The sequence below is a fragment of the Corvus cornix genome, chromosome 1 (assembly GCF_000738735.6).
Source record: "Corvus cornix cornix isolate S_Up_H32 chromosome 1, ASM73873v5, whole genome shotgun sequence".
NCBI lineage: Eukaryota > Metazoa > Chordata > Aves > Passeriformes > Corvidae > Corvus > Corvus cornix.
In genome coordinates, this window is record NC_046332.1 from 28,119,816 (window position 1) to 28,146,706 (window position 26,891).

Genomic DNA, 26,891 nt, shown 5'->3' on the forward strand with positions numbered 1-26,891 from the left:
CAGTAATTTAAAGAGGTCAACCTGTTTAATATATCAAAAAGCAGAACGAGACATGACTTGCTTGCAGTATCACTCCTTTCCTGGAGAAAAGTCTACCAAATATTCTGGCAGAGAATAACAGTCACTGGAGAGTGATTAATCACAGAAACAAACTACCTAGTGAAGTGCAAGATCCTCTCTCTTCTGGAGTCTTTGAATCACAACCAGAGGCCTGTCTGGAAGACAGTTCCTGGTCTGCAAAATCCTGAGGGCTGTGAGAGCAAATCAGAGGAAGAATTATCAAGCAGCTGATACTGGGCTGACTTTAGGTTTAACCCCTGTGTGCATTAGCCCAGTACAAGCCAAAGGGTTAAATGCCTTCTGCATCATGTTGGTATCCAAGAGAGTCACTCCAGCCTCCTTTATCCTTACAGTGTTTTTGTCTCGGAGTCCGTGTTACACACAGTTGTGAAAAACCGTCTCATGAGATGTGACTCTGCTATGTTTGGAGAAGGACTGGTGAAAAAAATATCTTCAGCGTTTTGACAAGTTATTTGGATTCTGTGGTGGCGAAGAAAGGAACAACCTAGAATGAGCCTGTACAGCTCTACAGCTTTAAAGTGGGACAGTGAGCACAGAGGAAAGAAAGTGGATCTATAGCACACAGAGAATGGAGGTTTCTTTCTGCAAAGATCAGAGCAAGATCAGAAGAGAGGGATGATGCTAGGGGGTGGTTACAGCTAGGATCAGAAATCCCAAACATTCAGAAATAACAACACAGAACGTCTCCATGTCACAAGATTTATCTTAAAATTATGAAATGTCGTACAGACTTGCTTTCATCTGCACTCTTCGCCTCCTACTTTCGGCTCTTTCGGTTACATGAAAATCACATTTCACAGTTTCCCTGTGACCATAAAGATAGGTGTTTGCTTTGTGAGGAAAGCAAAAGCATGGAAGTTACTGACTCCAGGCGGCTGGAATTTAATTTCAACACCCAGCAGCCCAATCCGGGGATGAGGGCACAGTTTTGCTAAGTTGGGGGATGTTACCCATAACTTTTGCTCTTGTGAAGGTGATGACCTTCTCATTCGGAGAGTACAGGATCTGAGTCATTCATAGGCCCTTCTGGTCTTTGCCCTGGATGCAGGATAAAGAAGGAGCAGACGAAAACATGGGGGCTCAGCACACAGGACATAGGACCTGGGGCCAAAGTGGAGAAGGAGACAGAGACAGACAGCATCATGCAGCTAGGATGCTCAGGCTGCCAGGCTTTATCTAACTAATAATGAAAGGCAGCAAGCATGTCAGAGAGTGTGAGAGAAACAGATCGATAGAGAGATAAAACTGAGATGGAAGGAGCCGGCAAGGGGGTGGGGAAGAGAGTAATAAAACACTACAAATCAGCAGGGTTACTTTTGAACCTGATTTGAATGCACTCTGCACTGGTGTAAGTGAAGACAGCAGGTGTGAGGCTATGGTGAATCAGGCCTAAATACAGAAACAGAGAGGGAAAAGCGGGGAGGAGATGGTGCTCTTGTCAATATTGCCCTGTAATCTGCCTTCACAGCTCTCATCCAACCTTACCTGCCCTGCTTCTCCTTTCATCCTGATATACAGAGAAGCCCAAATATTGCTGGCTCTAAGAATACAGACAGATAGACTTTGCTGCTTCCCTGGGTCATCAGGGTCTTCCTGAAGAAATGCCTGTTGGTTAAAATGTGTCTGGGTCACGTTTTACCTGACTTGAGCATAGCAAACTCTCCTTACTACCTTGTTCATTGAGGACCCAGGGCAACTTCCAACAATACCCTGAGCCACTGGGTGAGAGGCACCTTCCTAGGAGAGCTGATTGACTGTGCCCATGCTCAGTTACCAATGGAAGCTGATCAGAGAAGTTTCTTTGCTCAGCTTCAGAGTTTTGAGGCAGAGGAGACTGTGACATCTCAAAGCTGAGATCATCAGAGCACATAAATGAAAACGTGCCCTACAAGAGCAGGACTGAGGGTTTGGGTGCCTTCCCCTCTCAGGGCACGTTTGCTTCCCCAGCCCAGCACTCAGAGCTGTTTTGCCCCTTATGCCTGGAATTAGCTTTAAGTGATGTCCACCTAATCTTTGTGGCATGAACATTAGAAGTTCAGTTTTCCACACTGACCATCGCTGTCCACACTGTTCCCTTCTTCTGTCACTAGCCTCAGTGAGGAGACCAAGCACTAAAGGAGCCTTAGGGACTGAAGAGGATGACCCTGGGAAGGGGAAGTGACAATCCATATGGCTGTACAACTGAGCTTGGGAGACAGTGATCCAACTCCTCAAGGCAGCAACAGGCTGTATTTTCTAGCTCTGAAATTGTGTTTGGAGCAGAACTGTACCCCAAAGGAGCCTTCTCCATGACTCAACCACAGCAGCTGTGTGACAAGAACTAGAGTCAAAGCAAGAGAAGAGAGCTGTTGATACTGGCAAGTAAAACCTTAACAAACGTAGACTTTACCCAGATGAAGATTTCAAGATGTTACACTTATTTCAAGATGTTACGCTTACAGAAGTCTGGCAAAGCACAAGTCAACTGCCTTTAATATGTGCTAAACTGATCCAGATGAAGACCAAATCTCTTGCTGGCAATCACGTGCTGGAGTGCAAACTTGCCCTGATACCTCTACGATCTTAACTTGCTGAAACCATGCTACCTGCACAGACTGTATCAGGCTCCCATTGATTTGTTGCCTCTTTTTCTTTCATGGAAAATCATCGTGGATTTCTGAAGGAGCCAGCCATGAGGAAATTAGTGATGCACTGGAAACTCTTGGCCAAACAGCTTAATAGTGCTTATTGAAATGCATGCTGACTACATTCCTCCCAGTCCCCCTCACAACTCACCTCTGCCTACCATGTCATTTATACAAGATGAGAAGAGCTCTGAAGCTTTGGGTTTTTTTCCCAAAATGACCCCCACTTTTTATTCTCTCTCACCTGGCACAGGGATCCGTGCCCTCAACAGTGCCTCCTGACTGCATTGCTGTAACTCATACACCCACGAAGAGGTACTTAAGGTGCACTATAAACATTTCTATCCTTGTGGAGCATTTCAACTATCTTTTTATGGCCATACCCTGCCTGCATCAGGGATGCATTTCTTGACAAGTGCGATGGTTAATGATTCAGCAGATAGTAAAGTCATTTTTTGGTAAAAATTAATGCAGTAGGGGAGGGGAGGCATGCAAGGATTTAAGAAATGCACAGCTTAAATACATAAGTACGGTGCTTTGCAGCATAGGATTTTTTACATTTACATATCCCCAAAACACAGCCCAAAATAGTGAGATCTTAATAGTGTGAAAGCAAAAATGAGAGCAATGTGTGGGCACACACAAGGTATTCCATGCACCTCTTTTAATTCTGGTGTGGTACTTACAGAATAGATCATTGAGATGTGAAAAACACCATGCCATATAGTAGTGCATCTGTTTTCTCACCAGTCATTTCAACATTAACCATAGAATCACAGAATGGTTTGGGTTGGAAGGGCCTTAAAAATCATCTTGTTCCCACCCCCTGCTGGGGGCAGGGAGCTCTGCTATTAGATCGTTTTGCTCAAAGCTCCATCAATCCTGGCCTTGAACATTTCCTGGTGTACGGATGAAGAGTAGATACTTGCCAGACGGGCAAGAGCCATAAATACGTGGATATTCATCTGGCATTGATTGCCGTGTTGGGACACATCTCACTGCAGCTGGGCAGCTTGGGGCAGTTTTGACAGAGGCTGGGTGGCGAACAATAAGGGAACGGTGAGCAGGCGCTGCTGGTGAGCAGGGCAGGGCATGAAAAAAGTGCAGAATGGAGTTGAGGGCTGGGCTGGTCCCTGTGACCAGCAAGGCCAAGGCTGGGGACCAGCCGGTGGCCGCTGTCAGCCTGGGCGGAGGCTGCGCCCCAGGCAGACCGCAGCCCGGGCCGCCCGGGGGACATGAACGCTGCCGTGGCAGGGGTGGCAAGGGCGGCCGGGAATGGCTGGGAATTGCCGGGAATAGCCTGGGACGGCCGGAGGATGCGGCGGACGGAAGGGATGGCCGCGGGACGGACGAGACGCGGCCACGGCCGGCAGCGCTCAGCCCCGCCAGCGGGGGGCGCCCTGGCGGCGGGACTGCGCCGCCGCGCGGCGCCCGGCCCGGCCAATGGGGCAGCGGCGGGGGCGGGACGAGCCGCCGGCTCCGCCAATGGGCGGCGGGTGCGCGTCACACGCGGAAGCGGCCGCGGTGCGCCGGCGGTGTCGGGAGGGTGCGCGGGGCCGGCCGGGAGCGCCCGGGCCGGGGCTGCGGGGGGCGAGCGAGCGCGGCCCGCGCCGGGCCGGGCCCCGCCATGGCGGCCGAGGGGAAGGTGACGGGCAGAGCCAGGAGCAGTTCCTGCTGCTGGCCAAGGCGGCCCGCGGCGCCGCGCTCGCCAGCCTGATCCACCAGGTGCTGGAGGCCCCGGGCATCTACGTGTTCGGGGAGCTGCTGGACATGCCCGCCGTCCGCGAGGTGAGACCCGCCCGGCCCCGCGGCCCCGCCGGGCCCTGCCCGCGGCCCGGCGGCGCCGCCTGACCCTATGTCCCCGCAGCTGGCCGACAGCGAGTTCTCCCCCGTGTTCCGCCTCCTCACCATCTTCGCCTACGGCACCTACGCGGACTACCTGGGTGAGGCCGGGCGCGGGGCCGGGCCCCAGCCCCCCGGGCCGGCGGTGGGGATCCCGCGGGGCGGGAAACGCCCGGGGCGCAGAGGCCTCCCTCCCCGACGGCCCCCCATGCAGCCAGGGCTGAGACCTCGGCCTGACACACGTCTGGTTGTGGTTTGGGCCCCAGACTAGCGGGGTACCTGGCTGTAATTAACGGTGCCATTTGCCGCCTGCCAAAGAGCATCCTGACAGAGACGTTTTTGAAGGGCCAGGGGAAAGACTTAGGTGTCCATTGGGATGTGCAGACCCCCATAAATAAGGCATGGGACAGCTAGAGAGGCTGAGTTGAGGGTGGTGGGAGGAAAGGCTGCTCAGAAAAGGTCTTTTGAGCTGAGAATTGATGGGGATGGCTTGGCAAGACGAAGCACCACTTGGGGGATTGGTGTGCAGGCGTTTTAAGAGACGGGTGTGGTACAGATGCTTCTGTGTAGAACTGGGAAATGAGGCATAAATTGTAATATCCCATTCTTTTCCCTGACAACAGCTGAAGCAGCAAACCTCCCTCCCTTGACAGAGGCCCAGAAGAACAAACTGAGGCACCTGTCAGTTGTCACTCTGGCTGCCAAGATCAAGGTAGTGGCCCTGTTTTTCCTGAGTTCTCCTCCCACTGGGATTACCTCGTGCTCGTTACCATCATGTTTCCACAGTGCATCCCCTACTCAGTGCTGCTGGAGCAGTTACAGCTGAAGAACGTCCGGCAGCTGGAGGACCTGGTGATTGAGGCTGTGTATGCAGATGTGCTGCGAGGGAGCTTGGATCAGCGGAACCAGCGCCTGGAGGTGGATTACAGCATTGGGAGGGACATCCGGAGGGAGGAGCTTAGCACCATCACCCGCACATTGCAGGAGTGGTGAGGAGGAAGCCCCCACTACTAACACAAAAAAGGTTGCAGGAGTGGCCGGGGCTTCCCTGGATCCTCTGTGTGTCACTAAGGGTGGGTGGTGTTGGGAGGTGACCTACTTGATCCCCTTTCCCATATGCCAACAGAAAGTAATTTTCCAAAAGTAATTTCCCAGATTCCCCTGTTTGTGGCTGGTGGGGTGGCGGGGCCGCAGCAGCCTTTGTGCAGCACTGGCTGCTGGCAGGAGGCTTCCTCAGTGTTTATCTGGAGTTCTTAACCCAGCATGGCTTTGTCACCTGTCCCGCTCCCAGTTAATAACATAATTCCTTGCATTACTGTGTCAGACTCCTGCCCCTCTGTCTGCCCTGCCTGGCACAGCTGTCACCTCCCAGTGTTTTTGGCCTCTGGAGTTGAAATCTGCTGTCTTTCACGTTTCTCTCTATGCTGTGCCATTTCTCTGGCCTGTTCAGTTCTGGGTCTCCTCTCCAGGTGCCAGGGCTGCGAGGTTGTCCTGTCGGGCATCGAAGAGCAGGTCAGCCGGGCCAACCAGCACAAAGAGCAACAGCTGGCCCTGAAGCAGCAGATAGAGAGCGAGGTGAGTGGGTGCAGCAGGGAGCAGCCAGTGCCCCTCGCCTTAAAACAGCTAGAACAAGTACCCTGTGGTTGTTACAGTCTTGCTGAAGAGAGGCAATGCCTTTTCCCTCGGCCAGGCCCCCCAGGGACTTGTGCCTGAAGAAGAGTCTTAAATCAGCTTAATACTCCTCTGCAGTGCAGGGGCCTGGACAGATGTTGGTTCTTTTGCTCGGTGTGAGCTTGCAGCTCTTAGCTCCAGGGTTTCCTTTAGAAACAAATTTTTAAAAAAACCCAAAGTGAAACTAAAAAATCCTGTAGACAAAAAAAAAACCCTTTGGGAAATGCGTTAGTTCTTGCTTTGCTGCTCTTGCAGGTGGCAAACCTGAAGAAGACCATTAAAGTGACAACAGCAGCCGCTGCAGCAGCCACATCCCAAGACCCAGAGCAGCACCTCACGGAGCTCAGGGAGCCGGCCCCTGGCACCAACCAGCGCCAGGCGAGCAAGAAAACCTCCAAAGCCAAAGGGTGAGCAGTGTGGGCAGACAGAGAGTGTGTGTGTGTTGACATCAGTGCACTTCTCTGTGTGCACTTTGGAAGGAAGTGAGATAGGAGCCTGAGTGTCCACTCTGAATTTTTATTTTTATTTTTTTTCCCTGTGCCCACAGGCTCCGGGGCAGCGCGAAGATTTGGTCTAAATCAAACTAGTTGGATCTCCCTTCACAACTGGGAGGGTGAGAGGAAGAGATTTGGGGGATGGAGGGGTAGCAGGGGTCCCAAGTGTGATGCTTCTGAGTTCTTCTCTGAGATCAATCTTGCCAACTAACTCTCCTGCATGTTTGTTCTCTTTCCTATCTTCTTTACCTACGTTCCAGGCAGTGTCTCCCTCCTTTTCATCACAGCATTTCACACTCTGAGCTTCAGGTTGTACGCGTCACTGTTTCCTCAACCGCTCAAGCCCCTGCTGCCACGGCCACGTGTTTCTCTCTTTCTCTCTCCCTGTCTTTTGACAGGTCAATTTCAGGAGCCATAAATGTGTGACAGTCACCTTGGCACCCCCAGGGCATCACAGAAGCTTGGAAAGAGGGTGCTGGTGCTCAGCAGTCGTTTTGGCTCTATGAGACCCCTGGGATACTTTGCTCCAGGACACCGTCTTTGATTGTTTAATCTTTGTTTTGCTAGGTGGGAGGGTAGTTTTTGAAGGGATTCTTTTAAAAAATATATAAATATATTATAAATATATATAAAACAATAAAAATATAGATCTATGGACATATCTATACAAAGCTGTGCTCCTGTGGGTGGCATCTCTTTGCCTCGTACACCAATTCTGGAGGTTCCAAAATAAGCTGTGGTACTAAGAGCCTCTGTCCCATTTTGGGGTGGAATATCCTCAAAATACTCAGTTCCCTTTTCAAAGTGTAGTGCCACGGTATCTGTTGGGATGAGAGTCCATAAAGCAGGATTAATCATAAATCTTATTTAAAGTGCTTTTTCTGTGATTGATTTGCCTCTGGACCCTTCAAAAGGTGATTTTCAGGTAGTCTCAGAGGAAGGTGCAGAGACTGAGGAAAAAGTCCTTACTTGTGTCAATACTGTGTGTCCTGTGATCCTGGAGAGAATGGAAAGGGATGTGGGGCCTTGCCTGACAGGTGAAGGTAACGGAGTCAATGCCCACATGTGGGAGTTCTCACAGTATAGATGCTGCACAAGCTGTTCTTGGGTAGTGGTGGTGTCTGGTTGGAAAAAAAAATCCAAATCAGTGAAAATTATTCCTTTGAGATGCCCAGGGAAAAAAACTAACTGGGATTCTTCAAAGGATGCCTCCTGGAGGCTGGCTTGGAGCCGAGTCAGACGGATGTCAGTGTCATACTGCCTCTCCACGACCTGTAGCTGATGTAAATGTAAATTGACACTGTGACTCCCACCCCCGCTTGGTTCTGCACCTTGTGCCAAGACTAAAATTTGATTCCCTGAACTTTCTGTGTGTGAGCAAACCACGGAAAAAATTATCCAGTGAAGGAAAGCTGGGAGCTTTGTCTCTATGGGGACTTGTTTGGTTCACTGGCTGGGGTGGGTTTTCTCCTGGGTCAGCTCCCTGTGCAGACAGGTGAGAGTTGGAGCTGAGGCAATGTACGTGTGAGCAAATCTTGTGAAGGGGGCGGGGAGGCGGGTGAGACTGCACCTGTTTTGGTGGTAGCAAGGTGCCATCTCAGATCTCAAACCCCACAAAATGCAGGTGGAATGCAATTTCCCTGCTTTGCTAATTCCAGACTGCTGTAATGCAGCACTGTCAGTGGGAAAGCCCTGTCACCCGAACCCATGAACTCGTAAAACTTCCAAGCAGCTTTGTTTGTCCCTCTCTGTGTGGTCACAGGGCTGGGCATACCAGCTGGCTCTGCGGGGACAGGGATATGCCAGCTGTCCTGGGGTGATGGCTCTCACTGGCTGGGGTCTCCCAAGAGCTCAGGCAGCCCCACACCTTTCCCTCCTTCTGTGGCATGAGGCATCTAGCACTTTGGCTGTCATTGCCTGGCACAGAAGTGCCAAGTAGGAGAGTTTTGGTATGAAGCTGTCCAGATGGGAGACACAAACCTGGCTGCAGGAGCACGTGAGGGGATAGCTGGGCCAGGATTGTGTCGACCCACATAGAGAGACCTGATGCATTTGCAGCCATAGGGAGTCTACCTGATGAATCCTGTTCTCCATAAGTTGTAGGGAGGGATTGTGACAAGGCTCCCGGCTTTCATTTAAATCACCTTGAGCCTTCCTCCCTCTGTGTCACATCACCTTCATCTGTCTCTGTCAGCGAGGAGAGGCCCTGCACTCGCTGCGTTTGCGATTGTCTGCAAGAAGCAGTAACGTCCACGTGTATCAGATCTTCACCTCCCTGGGAAGGGCTAGTCTGGGACCGAGGTGCCAACAGGGGAGGTGATACCTGTCAAGCACCTGCCAGATGTCTGGCGCCTCACACCCTTGGAAAGATTTGCTGCTTGCAAAACCATTGGGGTGTGAGGAGAACAGGCTTGGGATGGAGCTGAGCAGCCGGACAAAGCATGTGTCCTAACAGCCACTGGCTGAGGTCCAGCGGGAGCTGGGCTGGAGCGGTGTCACCTCCAGGGAGAGCTGAAGTTACCAATAATGGAGGAGGAGGATATTTGTGTCCCACAAGAACCTGCTGCTGCTTAGCCAGAGCAGCTGTAACAGCTCTTTGCCCCGAGTGTCTCAGCTCCTCTCTGGTCTGTTGGGCTTTGCTATCTTTAACAAAACTGTGGCTATTAGACACAAAGGGTCTGTTTAAATGCCCTGAATCCACAGTTTAAATCCAGACCGCAGATCTCAGGAGTGGAGCTGGAAGCCAGCACTGAGAGTTCCAGGCTGGTCGCATGTGATAGCGCTCGTGTGACGCCCTGCGCAGCAAAGGCCAGGCAGAGCAGTGCCTGAGCACTGTGCCAAGCACAGCCATCGGCCTTGGAAGCACAAAGCCCCCACACGGGTGACAGCAGCCAGAGCGTGAACCAGCGTGGGTCTGGGGGGGCTTGCCACTCCAGTCCCTGGCTGTGCTGAAGCCCCAGACTCAGATGCCCACGGCTCAGTCACAGTTGGCACAAGCCCGGCTGTGTCCTTCTGCCGCAACTTTGTTACGTGGCATCTTGCTCACCCCATCTCCCAGGGTCAGCTCATCTCTCTGGTAGCAGCATTTGCCAAGCACAGCCATACACAGGCCTTGCTCCCCCTTCCCATTTGCCTGTGTCCCCCTCTCAAGGATGGCTGTGTTATTGATTTTAGGAGAATTTGGGATTAAACAGAGCTCTGAAAGTCTTCCATTTTGTTTACTTTTCAAAAGGAGCACCTTTTAAGACCTCCATTAAGAAAAGGAAAGCTGGAGGTAGCACATAAAATTACTTCAGACCTTTGGTAGGACTGAAAAATAAATGAGAGGGTTGCAGTGCAGGATGAAAGTATTGCTGCAAATTGCCTCGCTGGATGGCAAACAGAGGGCAGGAGCATAGGTTTGCCTTTGCCCTTCACCTGAAAACCACGCTTTTTATTTTTCTGCTCATTTCAGCCGTGACTCTGAATTTCAGTCAGAGAAGATGTGAAGATTAATTAATTAGTTAACATTTATAGATCACTTTGAAGATGGCAAGAGTGAGGTAAGTACTGAGCATTATTGTAAGTTTTCATTTTTAAATGTCTTTATGTTTTAACCCATTTTTTTCCAAAGAAAAGACTGAGAAGACAGACCCTGAGTAGAGAACAGAAATACCTGGACATGCTAAGCCCTGCAAAGGAATCAGGTTTAGGGGACTGTGGAAGAGAGGGCACAGAGAAATGTCTATCCTAGCATGAGGAGGAGGAGATCTGTCATCCCCAGCACAGAAAGTCTAACAGCTTTTGTGCAGTGATTCATTGCAAGCCCCTCTTTGGGTATCTACCCAGGGCTTTCACGTGTGGGTTCAGAGAAGGGAGGAGGTAGGACAGGACCTGAATTGCTCTGTCACAATGTCCAACTTTTGCCCGCCACCTCCAGCTGCCCTGTGCCAAGAGGTAACCAGGAATTCTTATTAGGCATTTGGGTTAATTATGGTAATTATTGCATTCCTGGGGCACAGTTTCTTCTGGGGAGCTTGCTGCTCCCTTCTTGAAGGTGGTGGAGGTGTTGGGCACCTGCTGCCAGCAGCTTGGCCCCTGCCATGGTGCCCATTCGTACCTGGTGAGTGGGGAGAAGTGTCACAGCCAGGCAGACGCCCTGCAGGACTTCTCTAAGGTTCTCCCCATCCTCCACTGCTCTGTGCCGAGGTACCTCTGGAGTCAGAGGTAGTCTTTGTGTGCTCAAAGGGAGTCAACATTTTGTTTACTGGGGTTTCTGAGGCTGCCCTTGCCTGTGGTCTCCAGAGGAGACCTTTGGCAGGGTGGTTTGTCTCCTGAAGAATGGATGGGCTGGTGTGCATCCAAGTGCTGTTACACATTACCAAGCCCCCTTTGCACCACTGGTGCTGGCTGGGGGGCACATCTCTCGACAGCAGGTTTCCTCAGGCCTGTCTGGGGGCAGCAGGGAGGGTGGCAGCCCTGCCCAGCAGCCGGACATGTGCCCCTCACCTCCATCCTCCTGTGAGCTCCCAGTGCCACATGAGTGGTGCTGCAGCATTCCACGGGAAGGCTGCAGAGGCCATGGTGATGCCAGCCAGATTGCAGGGTGATCATGCAGCTGTGTGGTCCCCCAGAGCTCCGTGCAGGGATGCCTTGCCTCTGCTCCAGCAGCGCAGTGGCTCAGTGCTCCCCTGAAGGCCCTTTGTGCCGGGTGGGTGCCCGCATTCTGGTGTGCTGGGAGAGCTGACACGAGTGATGTGTGTCCCCATCTGCTGCCCGTGGGGCTGTACCTCTGCACAAAGACCCCCTGACAACAGCAGCCACTGAGGGCTGTGCCTGCTGCCTGCCACGGCTGGACCATCCTTCCTGGAATGAGGCCCCGGCTCTGCAGGATTCTGATACAGAGCAAGGTAGAGTAGTCAGAAGAATCTCACAGTTCATGTCAGCTGCTGCAAATGCATCTCTCAGATCACTGACATCCTTCTTGTCTCCTTTTTATGCCCTGGAATAGCTGCTCATTTTGCTTCTGTGACCCCTTTCCCTTTTTGCCATCCTCTCCATGGGAGTCTGTCTGTGTTCCCATTTGCAGGGCTCTTCTACCCTCATCCCTTTTCCTATTACTAGTCACTGCTTAGCTGAAATACTCATATAAAAACCACCTGGTTTTTTCTACTGGTTCCACATGTGCCCCATCTTTTGGGTGTTTTTCTCTCATCTTCTGCAGTTTTCCAGGAGCATCCCTCTTGGTCCAGTGTGGAACTAGGCTGGACTATTGTCTGCATCCTCTGCTGGTGGCAGGCTCTTCCACTGCCAAGGAAAGGAGTTCATTTGCAAAAATTCTTTGTGCAGTGTGCAATTATATTCCTGTTGTGATGAATTCAATAGGCAGCAAAATGTCAGCTGGATTCGAGAGCCGTGACCCTTTTACGGTAACAGGAATGTTCAGAATTCCTGTAGCACTTGTGCACGTGTGAAAAGCAACCCTGCATCGTCCTGTTCTGAGAACAAGTAAAGCCCCAGCCCCTTCAGATCAGGAGAAAATGTTTCTGGGGAGGCTTTGCCTGCATCTGCCTCTGAAGCATTTAGCACTGTTTTCAGGTGTGGGCAGATGGATGATCTCTTTGGTGGGAGCAAAAGCAAGGAGGCTCCTGTTGATCAAGTGTGATCTCTTACCACTGTGGTCTCGTAACCCCTTGCAAAACCTTCTCAAGTGCCAACCCCAAACTGGTTAATTTCATTGTCCCCACTAGTCCCCTTGGCAGGCTGCCCCAGAACCCAACTGCTGTGTGGTTAAAGTTTTTTCATTTCCAGCTTAAATGAATTCACAGCTAGTTTACATTCTCTTGTGCCTGTGCCAGTGTGGCTCCAGCTGAAGCTGTACTTCCTCCCTGGTGTTTATTTCCCTTGAGTACAGACTTCACTTTGCTTAACTAACCAAATCAGCCCCCTCGTGCACCGTGAGCTCTCCATACTCTCTTACTTGCTCTTCAAATAGAGTGCAAAATGCTCTCTTACCTGCACTTCAAATTAAGCTTTCTTGGCTAGAAATGAGCACAGTTTTCTTCCACAGGTGAAGTCTGAGCAGCATCTCGCACAGGCACAGTAGCACACACCTATAGCTACCGGAAATGCCTCCCGGCTTGCATGTCTTCTCCTCTGGTCATCAAGAGTATTTCTTCTTTTCTGACGGTTATAATCAAAGAAGCTTCAGTTTATAGCTAAAATCTTGATTTTTAGGTCCTATGCACCTTTTCCCTTTCACTTTGTGCTACAAACTTTAGCCCTTTTGCTCTTACTGACACCTTTGGGGCCACCTACATCCTCCTGGGTGATACCTGCATCCAATTTGGCAATGTTGATGGGTTTTATTTATTTACTCATACATTTATCTTTTGCAATCTTTGTTCTCCTTTTCTCTCGCTAGTAAGGGATGGATATTGTGAGGCTAGGATGTAATATTCCAGCTTACCTCTGGACATTACATCACCAGCAGTTGAAGATAGGTAGCGTCTGTTCTACTCCCCTTCCTTTTATTACTTTTTTCCCTCCACGCTAAGTTTGCATTAAGTGCCCTCAGGATTTAAAAAGCCATCCAGATGCGAGGAGATAGTGGAAATAATAATAACTGAAGTGAAGTTTCCCCATGAGAACAGTTTTTGAAGTGTTGTCTTTAAAAAGGAAAATTCCCAGGAGGAAAAAAACCCAGTTACATTTAAGACAGAGCTGAAAAATAAAATCAAGACCATTTTTTAGAATGTTATGAAAAGTAAAAAAATATTGCAAATCAAACAAGTCAACTTTAACTTATACCCTGTATTGAGGTCCATTTAAAATCCTTTTGTTCTCCAGCACTGGAGCCAATGCCTGTAGGATTTTACACTCCAACCCCATGGCAGTGCATGTTTGCTTCCCAAACAAGCCATTGTGCCCAGAGAGAGCTCTGTTTCCTGCAGTTCTTTGTGGTCCCACCTGCTTTGAAGCCCTTGTCAAGTCACAAGGTCTCTTCTTTCCCTTCCCACCTTTCCCTTCAGTCTAGGCCTGTGCCAGTCTGTTTCCCTCTCCTGCCGATAGATTTTTGAAGCCCAGAGAGAATGGTATAATCACATCGCTTGGCTTCTCAAGTATCCAAGAACTCCCTCACCCCATTCCCGTGCCCACTCCGCAAATTCTTTTTGGGACACCCCATGGGGTTTGGGGTAGGGAGAGCTGGGAAACAGAGGTGTGCTCTACTGCTCTCACACAAGGTCTGCATTCATTCCCAGCTCCACCGTGAGGTCGCTGCAGGTTTTCTGCTGGGTTGAAGAGCCCTCTACTGTCAGAAGCCTTGTTCCCATTTAGGTAATGGTAGCCCGTGCTCCAGTGGAGTGAGCTCAGATGCGGAAGTCTTGAGTTCTTGTTATCCTGTAGTGCTAGGCAGTGTTTCCAGGCTTCAAGCCATCCTTGTTTCCCTCTTCTTGAGTCTTCTTTGGTGTCCTTTTTAGTGTCTGATACCCACATTTCCCACAACTGGCTCACTACTGTGAAATACCAAATTATTCAGAGGGATGGAGCACCCCTCCTACAAGGAAAGGCTGAGAGAATTGAAGAGAACGGGGATTGTTCAGCCTGGAGAAGAGAAGGCTTTGGGGTGACCTAAATGAAGCCTTCCAGTACCCAAAGAGAGCCTACAAGAAAGATGGAGAAAGACTATTTACAAGAGCATGTAGTGACAGGAGAAGGCAGATGGCTTCAAACTGAAAGACAGCAGGTTTCTGCTGGATATTAGGATGAAATTCTTTACTGTGACGTTGGTAAGGCACTGGCACAGATTGCCCAGAGAAGTTGTGGATGCCCCATCCCTGGTAGTGTTCAAGGCCAGGTTGGATGGGGCTCTGAGTGACCTGGTTGAGTGGAAGGTGTCCCTGCCCACGGCGGGGGGGGTTGGAACTGGATGATCTGTAAGGTCTCTTTCAACCCAAACCATTCTGTGATCCTTCAGAGGGGAGAAGTTTTACCTCTGTTCTTGGAGAAGACAGGCTAATGCATCCCAGTGTAACCCCTCTGCACAGATGAAGAATTATGCAAGTACCATTCATTTCCTTGATTGTCTTCCAGTCCCAATTCCTTTTGGAGTCCTCCATCTTGAAAGAGCACAGACTATGTTTACGTCCCTGGATGAATGTCTTTTCTGCATTCAGTGCAGCCAAAAATACCTACTGTTTATAAATAAACACACACCAATAGTTACTGGCTGTTCAGTATATCTCATCTTTTTCCAACATTTATTACTTTCATTGTTCTTTGTATCCTCTAAAAGCTTCATCAGCACTGGCTTAATACCTTCTTTCAGATCATTAATCAAGTTTCTAATGAGCATTAGTTTCGGAACAACATCCTACTGGAAATAATTTCATATTCTACAGTCTCTTTTCCCCCTCATTACTTGAAATCTATCAGTGAACAAAAATTTATAATATTGGCCCTTTTGTTGATTTAATAATTACTAACTTATTTTACATCAGAACATAGTCTTGGATGGCCAGATAAAATGCCTCATGCTGGTATAACCTCTGACTCTGGGTTGCTGTAGTGCCTTCATTAACCCAACCCATAATTTAATCAGAAATTGTCACAGTTGCTGGACAGGAACAATTTTGAGAAGTGAGGTCACATATTATAAGCACTGACACACAAATATTTATTTTTAAATTTAATGCATTTTTCATCTCTTATCTTGATTTAATGTCAGCTTACCTGGTTTACAGGTGTGGATATCATCTAATTTTTTATTTGAAAGTATTGGCACGCTAACTTTCACAAATTTCTTTCTCCCCAGTATTCTACAATTCCCTCAGTATTTTACAATGCTTCAAAAAGTACAGTGAAAGATGCACAGACCTTCAGGGCTACCCACAAAAACATTTAAGGGCAAAGTTCCCACTAGCCCTAATGGGTTTTATTTTCATGATATATTTTCAATTATGGAAAACTGAATATACAACAAACAAAACCACCTAAGTTTCTGATTTATTCTGGTGCATTCTCATCCAAGGTTATGCTATCCATCTTCCTACCAGTGTTTCTAGCCTCTCTCCACCTCATTCTACCCATCTCCCCTTACGTCTGTCTCTTGAAAGCATCAGGCCCCTCTGTCTCATTTCAGGTGCCCTACTTGCTCCTTAGGAAGATCCAGTAGTACCTCTGAACTGAACTGATTTGGTGCTTCAATTAGTCCAATTTGAAGGTGACAGCTGTGGGAGAAGGAGCAAGAAGGGATTTTGTCTCCCTTGGATGGATAAGGATGACTTGGAACCATGCCCTGCACATCTGAAATAAGCAGTTTGATTTTCATATTGGGAACATCCAACCTTCTCTTTCTCCATCTTGCTGGCACAGCTCTCATGGACATTTCAGAAATGGAAGAGTCTCATCCCAGCCTTTCCTGTGCCTGGATACAGGAGGTGGACTGCTTTTACGGGGAAAGCATTTCACTTGAAACTGTAACTAATAGGAAAAAATTAACCCCGGGTAGGTGTGTCCCCTTCCTTGGAAAAACCCCTCCTCCTTTCTGAAGTCAGAAGTTAATGTATCCGGTCAGCCTTGGGACAAGCAAAGGGGTCGCCATCTCAATATACTTCTCCTGTTTCCTGGTTTGGGATGTCTAAAACTCTCTCCTGGCCTCCTGTCTTAACACAAAGTTCTCCTCTCACTGAACTTCTTTTCCATATTCCTAGACCACCAGTGCCTTGCTGCCCCTGGAGAAGGCCAAGACCTTGGGAATGATGTGCAGCAGCTAGCAAGGCTCAGGCAGCCAGGTAAATCACCCTCCCACTGCAGAGTGGAAGAGCACGCAAGGGTCCTACCTAAATCCGTAAGCAGGACAGCACCCAACAGGGAGCAGAGGCTGAATCCAGATAAAAGGATTTGGGATTAGATCAAGATTAGGAAATCCATGCCCAAAGAGGAATGGATCCTCACAATCAAAGGTCAATGTTAATCCCCACCACCCCCATGGCCACCTTCTTGTTCTCCGTCTCAGACATCGCCTCAACACCGGCCCAGGACCCAGCAGCTGGTTACTGCCACTGTCTCCATGCTGTGGGCACCCCTCCGAGCTCAGCTGGTTCTTTGCTGGATCAAAACACCAGGTGCCACATCGTGCACTGGCTTGAGGGTGCCAGAGATGAGGGCTGCTGTTATTGCAGTCCTTTCTCTCTCAGTCTGGCAATCCCAAGATGACTTCCACGAAACCTCTCCCAAGCCCTGCTCCTCCTTCGGCTTTGCTCTCTTCAGGGCCTGTCTTGAGTATGACACCTCCAGAAAGTCACTCCACTGCCAGGGACAGCAGTCTTTGAAGTCTCTTCCAAACCAAACTATTCTATGACTCCTACTGGGGTTTGCCATGGGACGAAACAGCACGGGGAAGTGGGGACAGAGCTTGCCACCAGCCAAAGCTCTGTTCTGCACTTCCTTGAAGGGTGGAACACGCACAAACTCTGCCCTGAGCTTCCAGAGGGTGGATGCTGCAAACTTTTTTCAGGGCAGGACAGTCAGTCCCCAGCAAGGTGTCTCTCTCTGTCAGTGCCCACATGTACAACAGAGGGATACACAGCAAGATCCCAGCGCACCACTTCCAAGTGTAAGTCATGAATTGATTTCCTGCCTTCTGTTCCAAATAAAGTGATGAAAAGGTTTGTGTTAAGGGGGTGTACCAGAGCAGGAAAATGGCCAAGAACCCAGGAGATCTTCCCTGGTCCTGTATTCCTAATGCCTCTCAAGTTAAGAAAAGGTCATTCATAACGTCACCCTCAGTCGCAGTGATATAATAAGAAAATAATGGAAGTATTCCCTGTCTGTGCAGGAACCCCAGAGGCCCAATTCAGGGCTACACAGCTCACCAGGCAGCAAGAAAGACTGACAAATTTCCCTTGAGTGCACAGCAAAACTACAGCAATTAGAGGGCATTTTTTGCAAAGGGTGAGTTCTTGGATCTTCTTTCATGATTTCTATGTTGAGCATCATCTCACTCTGTGACTGCATGGGAAGGCTATTAGGCTATTTTCTATAAGAAAACAAAACCTTAGAATTTAACACCAAGTTTTTCCTCAGCAATTTCCCACGGATGTGAAAGAGGTTACTTAATTCCACAGCAGGCACAATTACGTCAGCTGAAGGCAAAGACTGATCCACCAATTCTTTACAGTTTGTTTCTTTATTCAGTAAACATCTAGTTACAAGTTTCACAAATTAAAAAAGTGGGGGAGCTGATTGAAGAGGGGTCGGGGGGCCCACAGGCTGATCCAGCTTTTGTTCTGCTCCTCCCTTCTCCAACGCACACATCCTTCTGCTTCTCCACAGATGTACCAAGGAGCAGCAGGGGAATCGGAGCCTCTGTCCCCATGAGGGGACTGACGGGGGTTCTAGCAGAATTCCCTCATATTCCTTTCACAGGGGACTAAACACAAACTTCAGAACCAGCCCAACCCAGCACAGAAAGAGTGGAAAGGATGGAAGAGGCAAGGTGGCAGCTCCTCATGCCCACCACTACTGGCAGAAAGAACAGAGCCAAGGGACAGCAGAGAGGGAATGGGCAATTCATGTGTTCCTTGCACATCAGTGAGATTCCCCATGCCCCACTGCAGCACTCAAATGGGGTGAAAAAGAGCAATGCAGAAGATTAGTTGCTTTGTTTCAATTCTTAAGTGGGAGGGAGGTTAATACTAAATTCAAGGAGGGTCCAAGTGGTGCTTTGAAGGGGCAGAGTTTCACTGTCTGTACCTGGGAGGAAAGGAAACAGAAGACATAAAACGAGTAAGTGGTACCTAGAAAGCAGGACAGAAGACAGACAAAGACATGTTTAAACCTTATGTCTAGACATCAAAAAAAAGGGGAAAATGTTCCTTTTCAAGCACTAGATCACATCCTAGTGAGCCCTATTCAAAGCGCAGGAGAGCAGACACCAGCACTTACCTACATTTCAAACTGGATGGACAGCAAACAGTCCCCGAGTTCTATAGAGTGACAATATAAACACTCCACAGATTGCAATCCTACATGTCATACTATTTCAGCCAACAGTTAAGGCTGACACCACAGGTCTTTTGTTCATGACAAAGCTAACTTAAACAGCTTCCATCTTCCTGTTCAGCACAGCATCTTCTCAAAGTTCACACCTTTCCCTGCTCTCTCAGAGCGGGAAAACCCATTTGCAACCGAAACTTCAAAATAATATAAGATTAGTGCAAAGAAAAAAAATAACCCTATGGCTAAGAGGCAACCATGCAGTGGAAGACAAGGAAGGAACTTGCTAAGACTTACAAGAGCGTGTAGGTAGATTTGGGGGTGGCCACGCTGCACCCCCCACAAGGTCTGCTCCGAGTTCACCAGTCATACCGGCGGGACTGTCTGGAGGGAGAATCCTCAGGGCCCTGGATGGCGAGACGAGTCCCTTCGGCCCGCCGGCCAGCGCTGCCTTCGTGACGCCGGTAATCCAGGCCCCGCTGCGGCCGGAAGCGGGACGTCTCTCGCCGCCACTCGTCGTCAAACGCGGCTGCGTCGCCTGCGCAGGGAGACAACAAGCTCAGGTGGAGGAGCAGGGGGGGAAGCGGCACCTGGCTTTGCTGGGAAGAGGACACGGGCACTACTCACTCTCATCCATGTTGATGTAGTCCTGCCTCTCCTCCTGGTCGCCTGTGCGATGGTTCCGGGACCGCTGCATGATGTGAGCCCTCTCCCTGATGTGGTGTCCAATCGACATCTGTTCCAAGCCGCTGTCCGAGTCCCTTACGGTTCGCCTTGTCTCACGGATCTGGGGGCAGATTCCCACGTGGAATCAACATTTTCATTCCTTCTCCCAGCCCCCCAAGGCACCCCGATTCCTGCCTCCAGTATTTCAGCCAATTTGCACTGCCACCACTCCCAGGACGCCAGACGCGATGTTATGAAGAAGGAAGAATGGATTCCCCGCTGCCAACACTTCCCATTTCCTCCCGGGGCCCTTGGCACAGTTCAGTGAGTCACAAGAGCAAAGTATGCTCCTTGAACTGCAGCTGACTGCAAAGCCAAGTGCTGTGGGTGGCCACCCACAAAGCCACCAAACAAAGCCCACGCTCTCACAGCAAAGCCAGCAGCTGCCTCCTTACCCCACCAGGTGCTGAACGCATCTCTGAGGTCTCCTGATAGACTTTGGGCCCATCACCCAGGTTGGAGTAAGAGATGACGGTTGAGGAGGTAAATGTCTGGCAGTTAGCACCACTTGTCATATGCTCCTGCAAGAAGGAATGGGGAATGGCGGAAAGAAGGGATGGGAGGGAAGAAGAGATGGCATTTAATTCTCTCTATACAATGAAGTAGGAAGAAGTTACAATAGGAAGAATATAATCCCCATGGGTCCATTTTTCTGGAGAATACATCTTCCTGTTAAATTAATACCTATTTCTTGCTAAACAAGTCCGCCCCTACACTTCCTTCCTCACCCCTCTCCTCTCCCTGCACTCAGGAACAAGCTCTGTCACTGACTCCCAGCGATGAAGCAAAGCTTACAGCCTCTGCCACCTTGGCAGGTGTGGCTCAGTCCAGCCCAAGCAGCACAGTAAGGTGGGACACATTAGAGGGATGGCAGAAGCACCCTCAGCACTCCCCTCAATACAGAATGGTTCATGGAGGGTTCTTACCATGTTTCCAATCATATCGTTCATCATCCCAAACATATCTAAAAAACCACCTGCCTGATAAAAAGGAAAAGAGAACACAAGAGTAGTCAGTCTGGGAAGAGACATGAGGAAAGAACAACAAACTATCTGCAAAAAAACCTGCTGCCTAAGAAGAACCTTGGGGTTTTTTTCCCGTTCTTTCAGTAGTGCAGGAAAAAAATCCCCAGAATTTGGGGTTGCTGTTCTCTCCATTCTCTCAGGTTGCATTGCTCAATGTTCTGGCAAAGGTTGTTCTTCTAGTTTCAATCCAACTACTGATCCACTGCGCTTTGTGAGCCTGGGAACTCAGTGAAGTTAAGAGAAGAAATCTCAGCATGTGCACTAACGGTGAGCTTAAGAAAAGTTTCCACTGATTGTTTTCTTTCTAGCATAACAACAAATTTGCTTATTTTCCCCTACAAACACCTGCCTTTTCCATCCTGTAAACCTGAAGGCTGCAGTAACACCCTGGGCCAGCAGGTCTCACAGGTTAATTGTGCAATATGTAAACAAAATTATAATGTCAGTTCAAACTTGCTGATTTCTTTTTTTTTGTTTCCTCGAGTAGCCTCTTGTTCTCGTTTCCAGCAGAGCACTACTCACATGCAATGTTATTATGCTTTGAAGTCTATGTGTTTGTAGTCTTATTAATCCTCCTCTGAGCTACAGAAATTCCGGGACTCTAGAGTCTCTTTCATGAGGCAATTCTGCAGAGCAAGACAGCTGAAGTTGCTGGATCTGGAATAACCTATTCCCACTGTATTATTTCAGTGGAAGATGGAGACCAGCACGCTCCGAGCGCGGGGCTCTCACGTACACACAGCCATTCTCATTCCAGCCCTGTATACCTGAAGCATCCTGCTGGCTTCTCCAGCTGCCACCACTGGCAGAGGAGGTGCAATCATCCCCTCTGCCTACTGATGGCCAAGTCCTTCCCTCGCATCCTCACAGCTCCTCCATTACCTCCAGATCTGCAGCTTCTTTTCAGACGTATGAGATTATTATGGGACTACCTGCTCTTCCCAGATATTAACTGTCCCAATTCCCATGAAATATTGTGCTATAACAGCTTTATGGCTTTTCTCTGGTCAAGGTGCAAATACAACTCCCCCATATAAACAGAGTTAGACTCTCTCTTTGAAAACAGCTCACAGACAGGATTAAAACATTAGAGGGGAAACAAAGTAAAGGCCTGAAGTCATAAAGCAACTCTATGAGAGGTCCACGAGGAACCAGATGCTTCCAGTTTCAGCTCAATACCCTCTTCCCTATTCCATTTACTATAAATCTAAAGCTCATCCTAGTCTCCTAAGACATTCACATCCTCCCTACCTGGTAGGATAGCTGGTCATGCTCACAGATGGCTACATTTTAGCACTGGTTGCACACAGTGCTGATGAATCTCAGCATGGAGCCACTACTTGGAAAGCCTCTATAATCTGACCCAGAAAAACAGAAAACTTACCATGCCGAGCATCCCAAAGGGTGAAACAGCTCCTGCCTGCCAGGAGAACAGAAAAACAGAACAGAGAATGACTTTGCAACAGCCAAACACTATATCCTCATCAGAACACACTAATCCTTCTCAGAAACAGAACTGGGAACACTCAGGCTCTACAAACAGATCAAGAAAGAGCCCCATGGATTCCTGGGAGTTCAAGCCGTATCACCCCTAACAAACCAGACATGAGGTGCTGCTCCTAAATATCTCCCTGTTATATGAATTCACATCCTTGAGAAACAACACATATTCATTCCCTTCCTCCCATCCAACCTAGAACGCAGTTGCACTCAACACATTAATACAGGTGGAGTAAAGAGAAGGACCAGAACACCACTGCACTAGAGATTAATTCTGCACCCACCACCCGTGTGGAGGCAAGGGGGGTGCCCAGCCCAGGAATGGTGGGAGGCAGAAACTGACGTAGCAGTTTGAGAAATTCCAGCCTGTACTCAGCCCCTCTGTTACCTGCATCCTGCGGCCAGCCTGGCGAGCCCCAGGTGTGGTCCCATCCGTGATGCCAAGGAGCGGCCCGAACCCAAAGCTCCCAGACAGCATGCGGTTCATGTGCTGCCGGTGGATGGCAAAAGGATCCCTTTTGGAAAGGTGGAGAGAACAATGGTGAGGACAAAGCCCCATATAATCCACTCCTCCTGACTCTGAGTTTTTCTTACACAACTGTACATTCCTTCCCAAGCTGAAAATTCAGAATCCTGAGAAGTAGGAGTTGCCTATGGTTATCCTTGGGGCTGGAAGGGACCTCTGGATCCCATCACATCTCTTGTGATAGAAGGTTTTATACCACAGAAGCCCTCTCAGGTACTAACTGCTGTCTGCTCAGAAGTAGGTTGGTGTTCTGCTCTCAGTACTGCTTTGGAGTAAAGCATGGCCAAGGCCGTTCCAGAACCTCGCTGCTCTAACACCTTTTGTAGGGAGGTGCATGAAGACCCTCCTGGCTGCAAAGATAGGGCTGCACTTAATGGCAGCAGGGAGCAGGAGATCCTACATATTGTCCTCTCACCCCTCCACATACATACACATGAACAGTGAAATGCAAGACTGGAACCTCCAGAATGGACTGTATGGCCTGACAGCCCTCTGCCTCCCAGGGGGTGAGACCATATACAGCTTTTCCAGATTTGAGGGAGAAGGGGAACAATAAATGGGATCCCTAGCTGGTTTTCCCTTCTTTTGCAGCCTCCACTTTGAGGGCTGCACAGATTCACACATCCTGGAGAAGCGAGAGCAGGAAAAGAAGGGTAAGGATAAACAGTCACAGAATACAGCGACCACAATAAGAAACTTCTGGGAAATACCATAGCTTTTTTCCTGCCCATCTTGTAGTCTGCAATTATCCCTCTTGAGCATTAATAACCTCTACAGCATAGATTGTTCCTGAGATCACAAAAGTACCTACTACAACCCAGTACTTTTCTGTCTCTACTGGAAATGCTTCCCATAATAAAAGCTAGACTCATACCTGCCATGTTAATGAGAACACGCTGTCATTCTGTGACTAACTGGGACATCGAGGTCTCCTCTCCTGCTAATTTGCTCACAGCTGATAAAAGTCTTGCTTACCATTGATTTCATACGCAATAAAATGGACTGTTCTTCTACATGCATAAATTTCACCAAATTTCTAGTAGTGTCTTGTTTAATGTAATCAAATTCTTCCTGTATTACAGCCTATTCCTTATCCACTTTGGCAAGGGCTGCCAACTTAGTGTCACTGCCAAAATTTATCAATAGCATCCAATTTCTGTACTGAGGACAGAAACAAAAACATTCAGTGAAAGGAATCCCAGGAAGAGTTCTTGGGACCTTTGTTAGATTTCAATACTTGTGTTTCAAAACTACTCGTTGTCTTCTCTTTACTTTGTTCTTCACAACTTGACAACTGCTTCAGCAGCCTTCTCCAGCTCCATTAATGACTTCCTGTGCAGAACAGCAACAAACACTGGACAGAGCAGCAGATTTTAGCTATCTCAACTGCAACCCTACTTTGCATAAGAAAAAAAAAAAAAAATCCTTGCGCGAAGAAAAAGATTAGTTATTCCAGCCCTCTCTTCCTCTCAGACAGCTGCGATGCCTTTTGGCCTACTTTATTACGCTTTCCTCCAAGACTACGCTCCAATACCGCAGAAAGGAGACCGACGCGACCCATGTTATTGGCCGCGCTGCCCCTCCGGAGGATGTTTGTGTTCGTCCCCAGACAGCTGCGCTGCGGCGGCGCTCCCCGGGCCCGGCCGGCCTCTGCCCGCCCGGTGGGACGCGGGGGGCAGCGCACACCTCCCGGGGGACGATCCGTGCCGCAGCCCCCCCCTTCCCTCCCGCCGATCCCCCCGCAGGCTGCCCACCCCGACTCACATGGCAAACATGGGATCCTCCGGCTCGCCATCCCTCATCAGCCGGAACATGCTTCCCTCGCTCGGGGGCGGCCTCTGCGGAGGGGAGAGGGCGGTGAGCGCAGCCGGGGCTGAGGGCGGGGAGGGGCGGAGCGGAGCGGCGGAACCGGCCCCCCCGCCCCGCCGCCAGTCCGGGCAGGTGACGGTAGCGCTCGCCCCCGATCCCGGCCCGCCCGCCGCGTCCCTACCCTGCCGTGCCTGCCGGTGTCGGCGGTCCCGGTTCGGCGCAGCCGGAGCCCCCGGGCCGCTCACGCCTCCGCGCCCATCGCGCCCCGGCCCGCGCTGCCTCCGCCCCGCCCGCGCCGCGCATGCGCGCCCGCCCCGGGGGAGGGCGCGGGCGAGGCGAGTCCGCGCGGCACAGCGGCCCCCTGGCGCCCCCGCGGGCCGCGCCCCCGGCCCGCAGCTCCCAGCGGGCAGCCCCGGAGGGCAGAGGGAATGTGAGGGACCGGGCAGGCCTCATCGCTCCGCACAGCTTCCTCGCGAGGGGCGGCGCGGGGGCAGGCACTGATCCCTTCTCTCTGGGGACCAGTGACAGGACCCGTGGGAATGGCCTGAAGCTGTGTCAGGGGAGGTCTAGGCAGGGTATCAGGAAAAGGTTTCTCATCCAGGGGGTAGCTGGGCACTGGAACAGGCTCCCCAGGGAAGTAGTCACAGCACCAAGCCTGACAGAGTTCAAGATGTGTTTGGACAACTCTCTCAGGCACATGGTGTGACCCTTGGGAATGGTCCTGTGCAGGGCCAGGAGTTGGACTCGATGATCCTGATGAGTCCCTTCCAACTCAGAATATTCTGTGACTCTGTGGTAACCCCTGTGGCTCATGGCCAGTTGGTTCCCAGCCAAAGTCCACAGCAATCCCTGGCCGCTGCAGGGGCAGCACTTATCCCAGGCCTCCTGCACAGCATGGGCATGTAGGAGGCACCGACAGAGCTGCTTGGCTGTGCTGAACACATGGACAGTGTGTGCCCACCAGTGCTCTGCTGACAGAAGCTGGGAGGGTACTTTGTAAGCCAGCTGTGGGTCATCACTGATCCTGGGCAGCCTCTGGGAATCACAGGCGAAGTGCAGGTACTTGTGTGCACCTACACCGGTGGTGGGGAATCTCCAGAAATCAGGGGGATGACACCTCTGTCACCATCTCTGGGGAATGCTGGTTGCCTTCAGCTACCGCCAGCTCCACTGGATTACAGGGAAGAGAGCAGACTGACTCATGCCAGCTCCAGCCCAGGGCATGCTTCCTCAGTGGTGCTTCTGTTGACTGTTGCATCCGGCCCACCATGTGCAGGAGCCAGATTGGACCCATGCCAGAGGACTCGAAATAGTAGGTTGCAAGAAGTGGTTGAGAAATCTAGCTCCTGAGTTGTGGCAGGAGCCATGTCCTTGGATTTCGGAGTCTGACAGAGGAAAATTACCCAGTACCGTGCTTCACGTGTGGAAGGCATAGAGGACCTGGCAATACTTCTTGCTACAGCAAGTCTCAAAACTGCTTAGTATTGAGAAAGAAGACCTCTCACTGGAGGCCCGTGCCTGTGTGCATGCAGAAGGCTCTTCAGAAGTCCCTCCTGCACACAGTAATTGCATTCTACAGAGGCTAAAGCCACAGCATTCACAATAGGGGAAGTGTCAACAGGACAATGGTGCAGGATCATGAGGTGGACACAAGTCCTATGGGCAGGGCACACACTAAGCAGGGCCAAAGCTCTCAGAGGGAGGTTGTTCATAAGTGAGCTGCTGAAAAAGCCTCCTGTCACCAGCTCAGAGCTCATCTGCGAGTGCTGAACTTCACACAAAGCCCCTGCTAGCACTGTCTCAGCCTCTCTGATGCTGCTTCTGCAAACCTGAATCATCCTTCAGAGACCTCCAGTCTGGAAAGCCTTTCCTGTCTGGTGTGTTTTCCTTTAGCTCTGAGGCTCTCTTGGTGTTTGACTGGAGTGTGGAGTTGACCTCAAATGTCAGGATGCAAAGGGAGGTAAAGAGCTTGTAGGGCAGAAATGTAAACATCTCTTTTGGTTTTCTTATTTTTTTCTTTCTTCTTTTCCCCAGATCTGGGATAAAATAAATTGCTGCCCCTTGGTACCAGTGATCCTCCCACTCCTGCAATATCCTAGAGATGGTAAAGCTCTCTCAGTTTTTCCAAATAATAAGTCAGGCACTGCTGCCTTCAAACAGAGGGGAAAGGAACAAAAAAAGAGTCTGGAATAAATACTGCTTTGCAGATCCTTTTTCTGTCCCTGATGCTGCTCCTATGCAAGCACTACCCAAGGGCTGAGTTTATGAGACTGGGGGCTGAAGCTGAGGCTGTGGCTCTCCCTGGGTATTTCTGCACCTTACAGGCAGTCCTTACACCTGATGGACACGTTACCGAAGGCTATATTTCTGGGGCTATTACCAGTTCAACAAACCTTAAGGGAGCCTTGCTTGCAGACAGTCATGTTGGTGGCGAATGCCGCGTGAAACCTTGGAACGAGGAATTGGAATGGCAACCTTTTTGTGGATTGTGGATAAGGCCACAGTTCTGAGGAATGCAGGGGCTGTTGCTGCAGTATTTGTAGGAGAGGCTTCTGCACAGCACTCACCACGTTGTGCCCGATGTGCTCCAAGGGGATGGCCATGTGCTGGGTCG

At 50.1% G+C, this 26,891-nt stretch overlaps 2 protein-coding genes and 1 long non-coding RNA gene across 4 annotated transcripts; 2 read left to right on the forward strand and 1 right to left on the reverse strand.

Annotated features, from left to right (window-relative positions):
- Positions 1-4,332: 4,332 nt before the first annotated feature.
- On the forward strand, positions 4,333-7,587 carry COPS7A (COP9 signalosome subunit 7A). Its single transcript, XM_039560477.1, is given in 8 exon segments — positions 4,333-4,351; positions 4,354-4,493; positions 4,573-4,648; positions 5,171-5,259; positions 5,334-5,536; positions 6,017-6,122; positions 6,474-6,625; positions 6,766-7,587. Coding segments are annotated over 8 exon segments (825 nt in total). The 3' UTR covers positions 6,806-7,587.
- Positions 7,588-15,131: 7,544 nt separating this feature from the next.
- On the forward strand, positions 15,132-18,180 carry LOC120410802. Its single transcript, XR_005603139.1, has 2 exons — positions 15,132-16,198; positions 16,405-18,180. It is a non-coding gene; the product is annotated as an uncharacterized LOC120410802 (long non-coding RNA).
- On the reverse strand, positions 17,864-24,566 carry MLF2 (myeloid leukemia factor 2). 2 transcript variants are annotated; one of them, XM_039560485.1, is made up of 9 exons: positions 24,459-24,566; positions 24,233-24,306; positions 22,331-22,457; positions 21,827-21,862; positions 20,344-20,397; positions 19,813-19,938; positions 19,319-19,478; positions 18,989-19,229; positions 17,864-18,448 (listed from the first exon to the last, which is right to left on the reverse strand). In XM_039560485.1, the coding sequence occupies exons 2-8, from the start codon at positions 24,280-24,282 to the stop codon at positions 19,051-19,053; spliced, it is 732 nt and encodes a 243-aa protein (XP_039416419.1). In that variant the 5' UTR covers positions 24,283-24,306; positions 24,459-24,566; the 3' UTR covers positions 17,864-18,448; positions 18,989-19,050. The 2 variants fall into 2 exon arrangements, with proteins under 2 accessions (XP_039416419.1, XP_039416426.1); XM_039560492.1 differs by having other exon boundaries at positions 24,469-24,557.
- Positions 24,567-26,891: the final 2,325 nt, after the last annotated feature.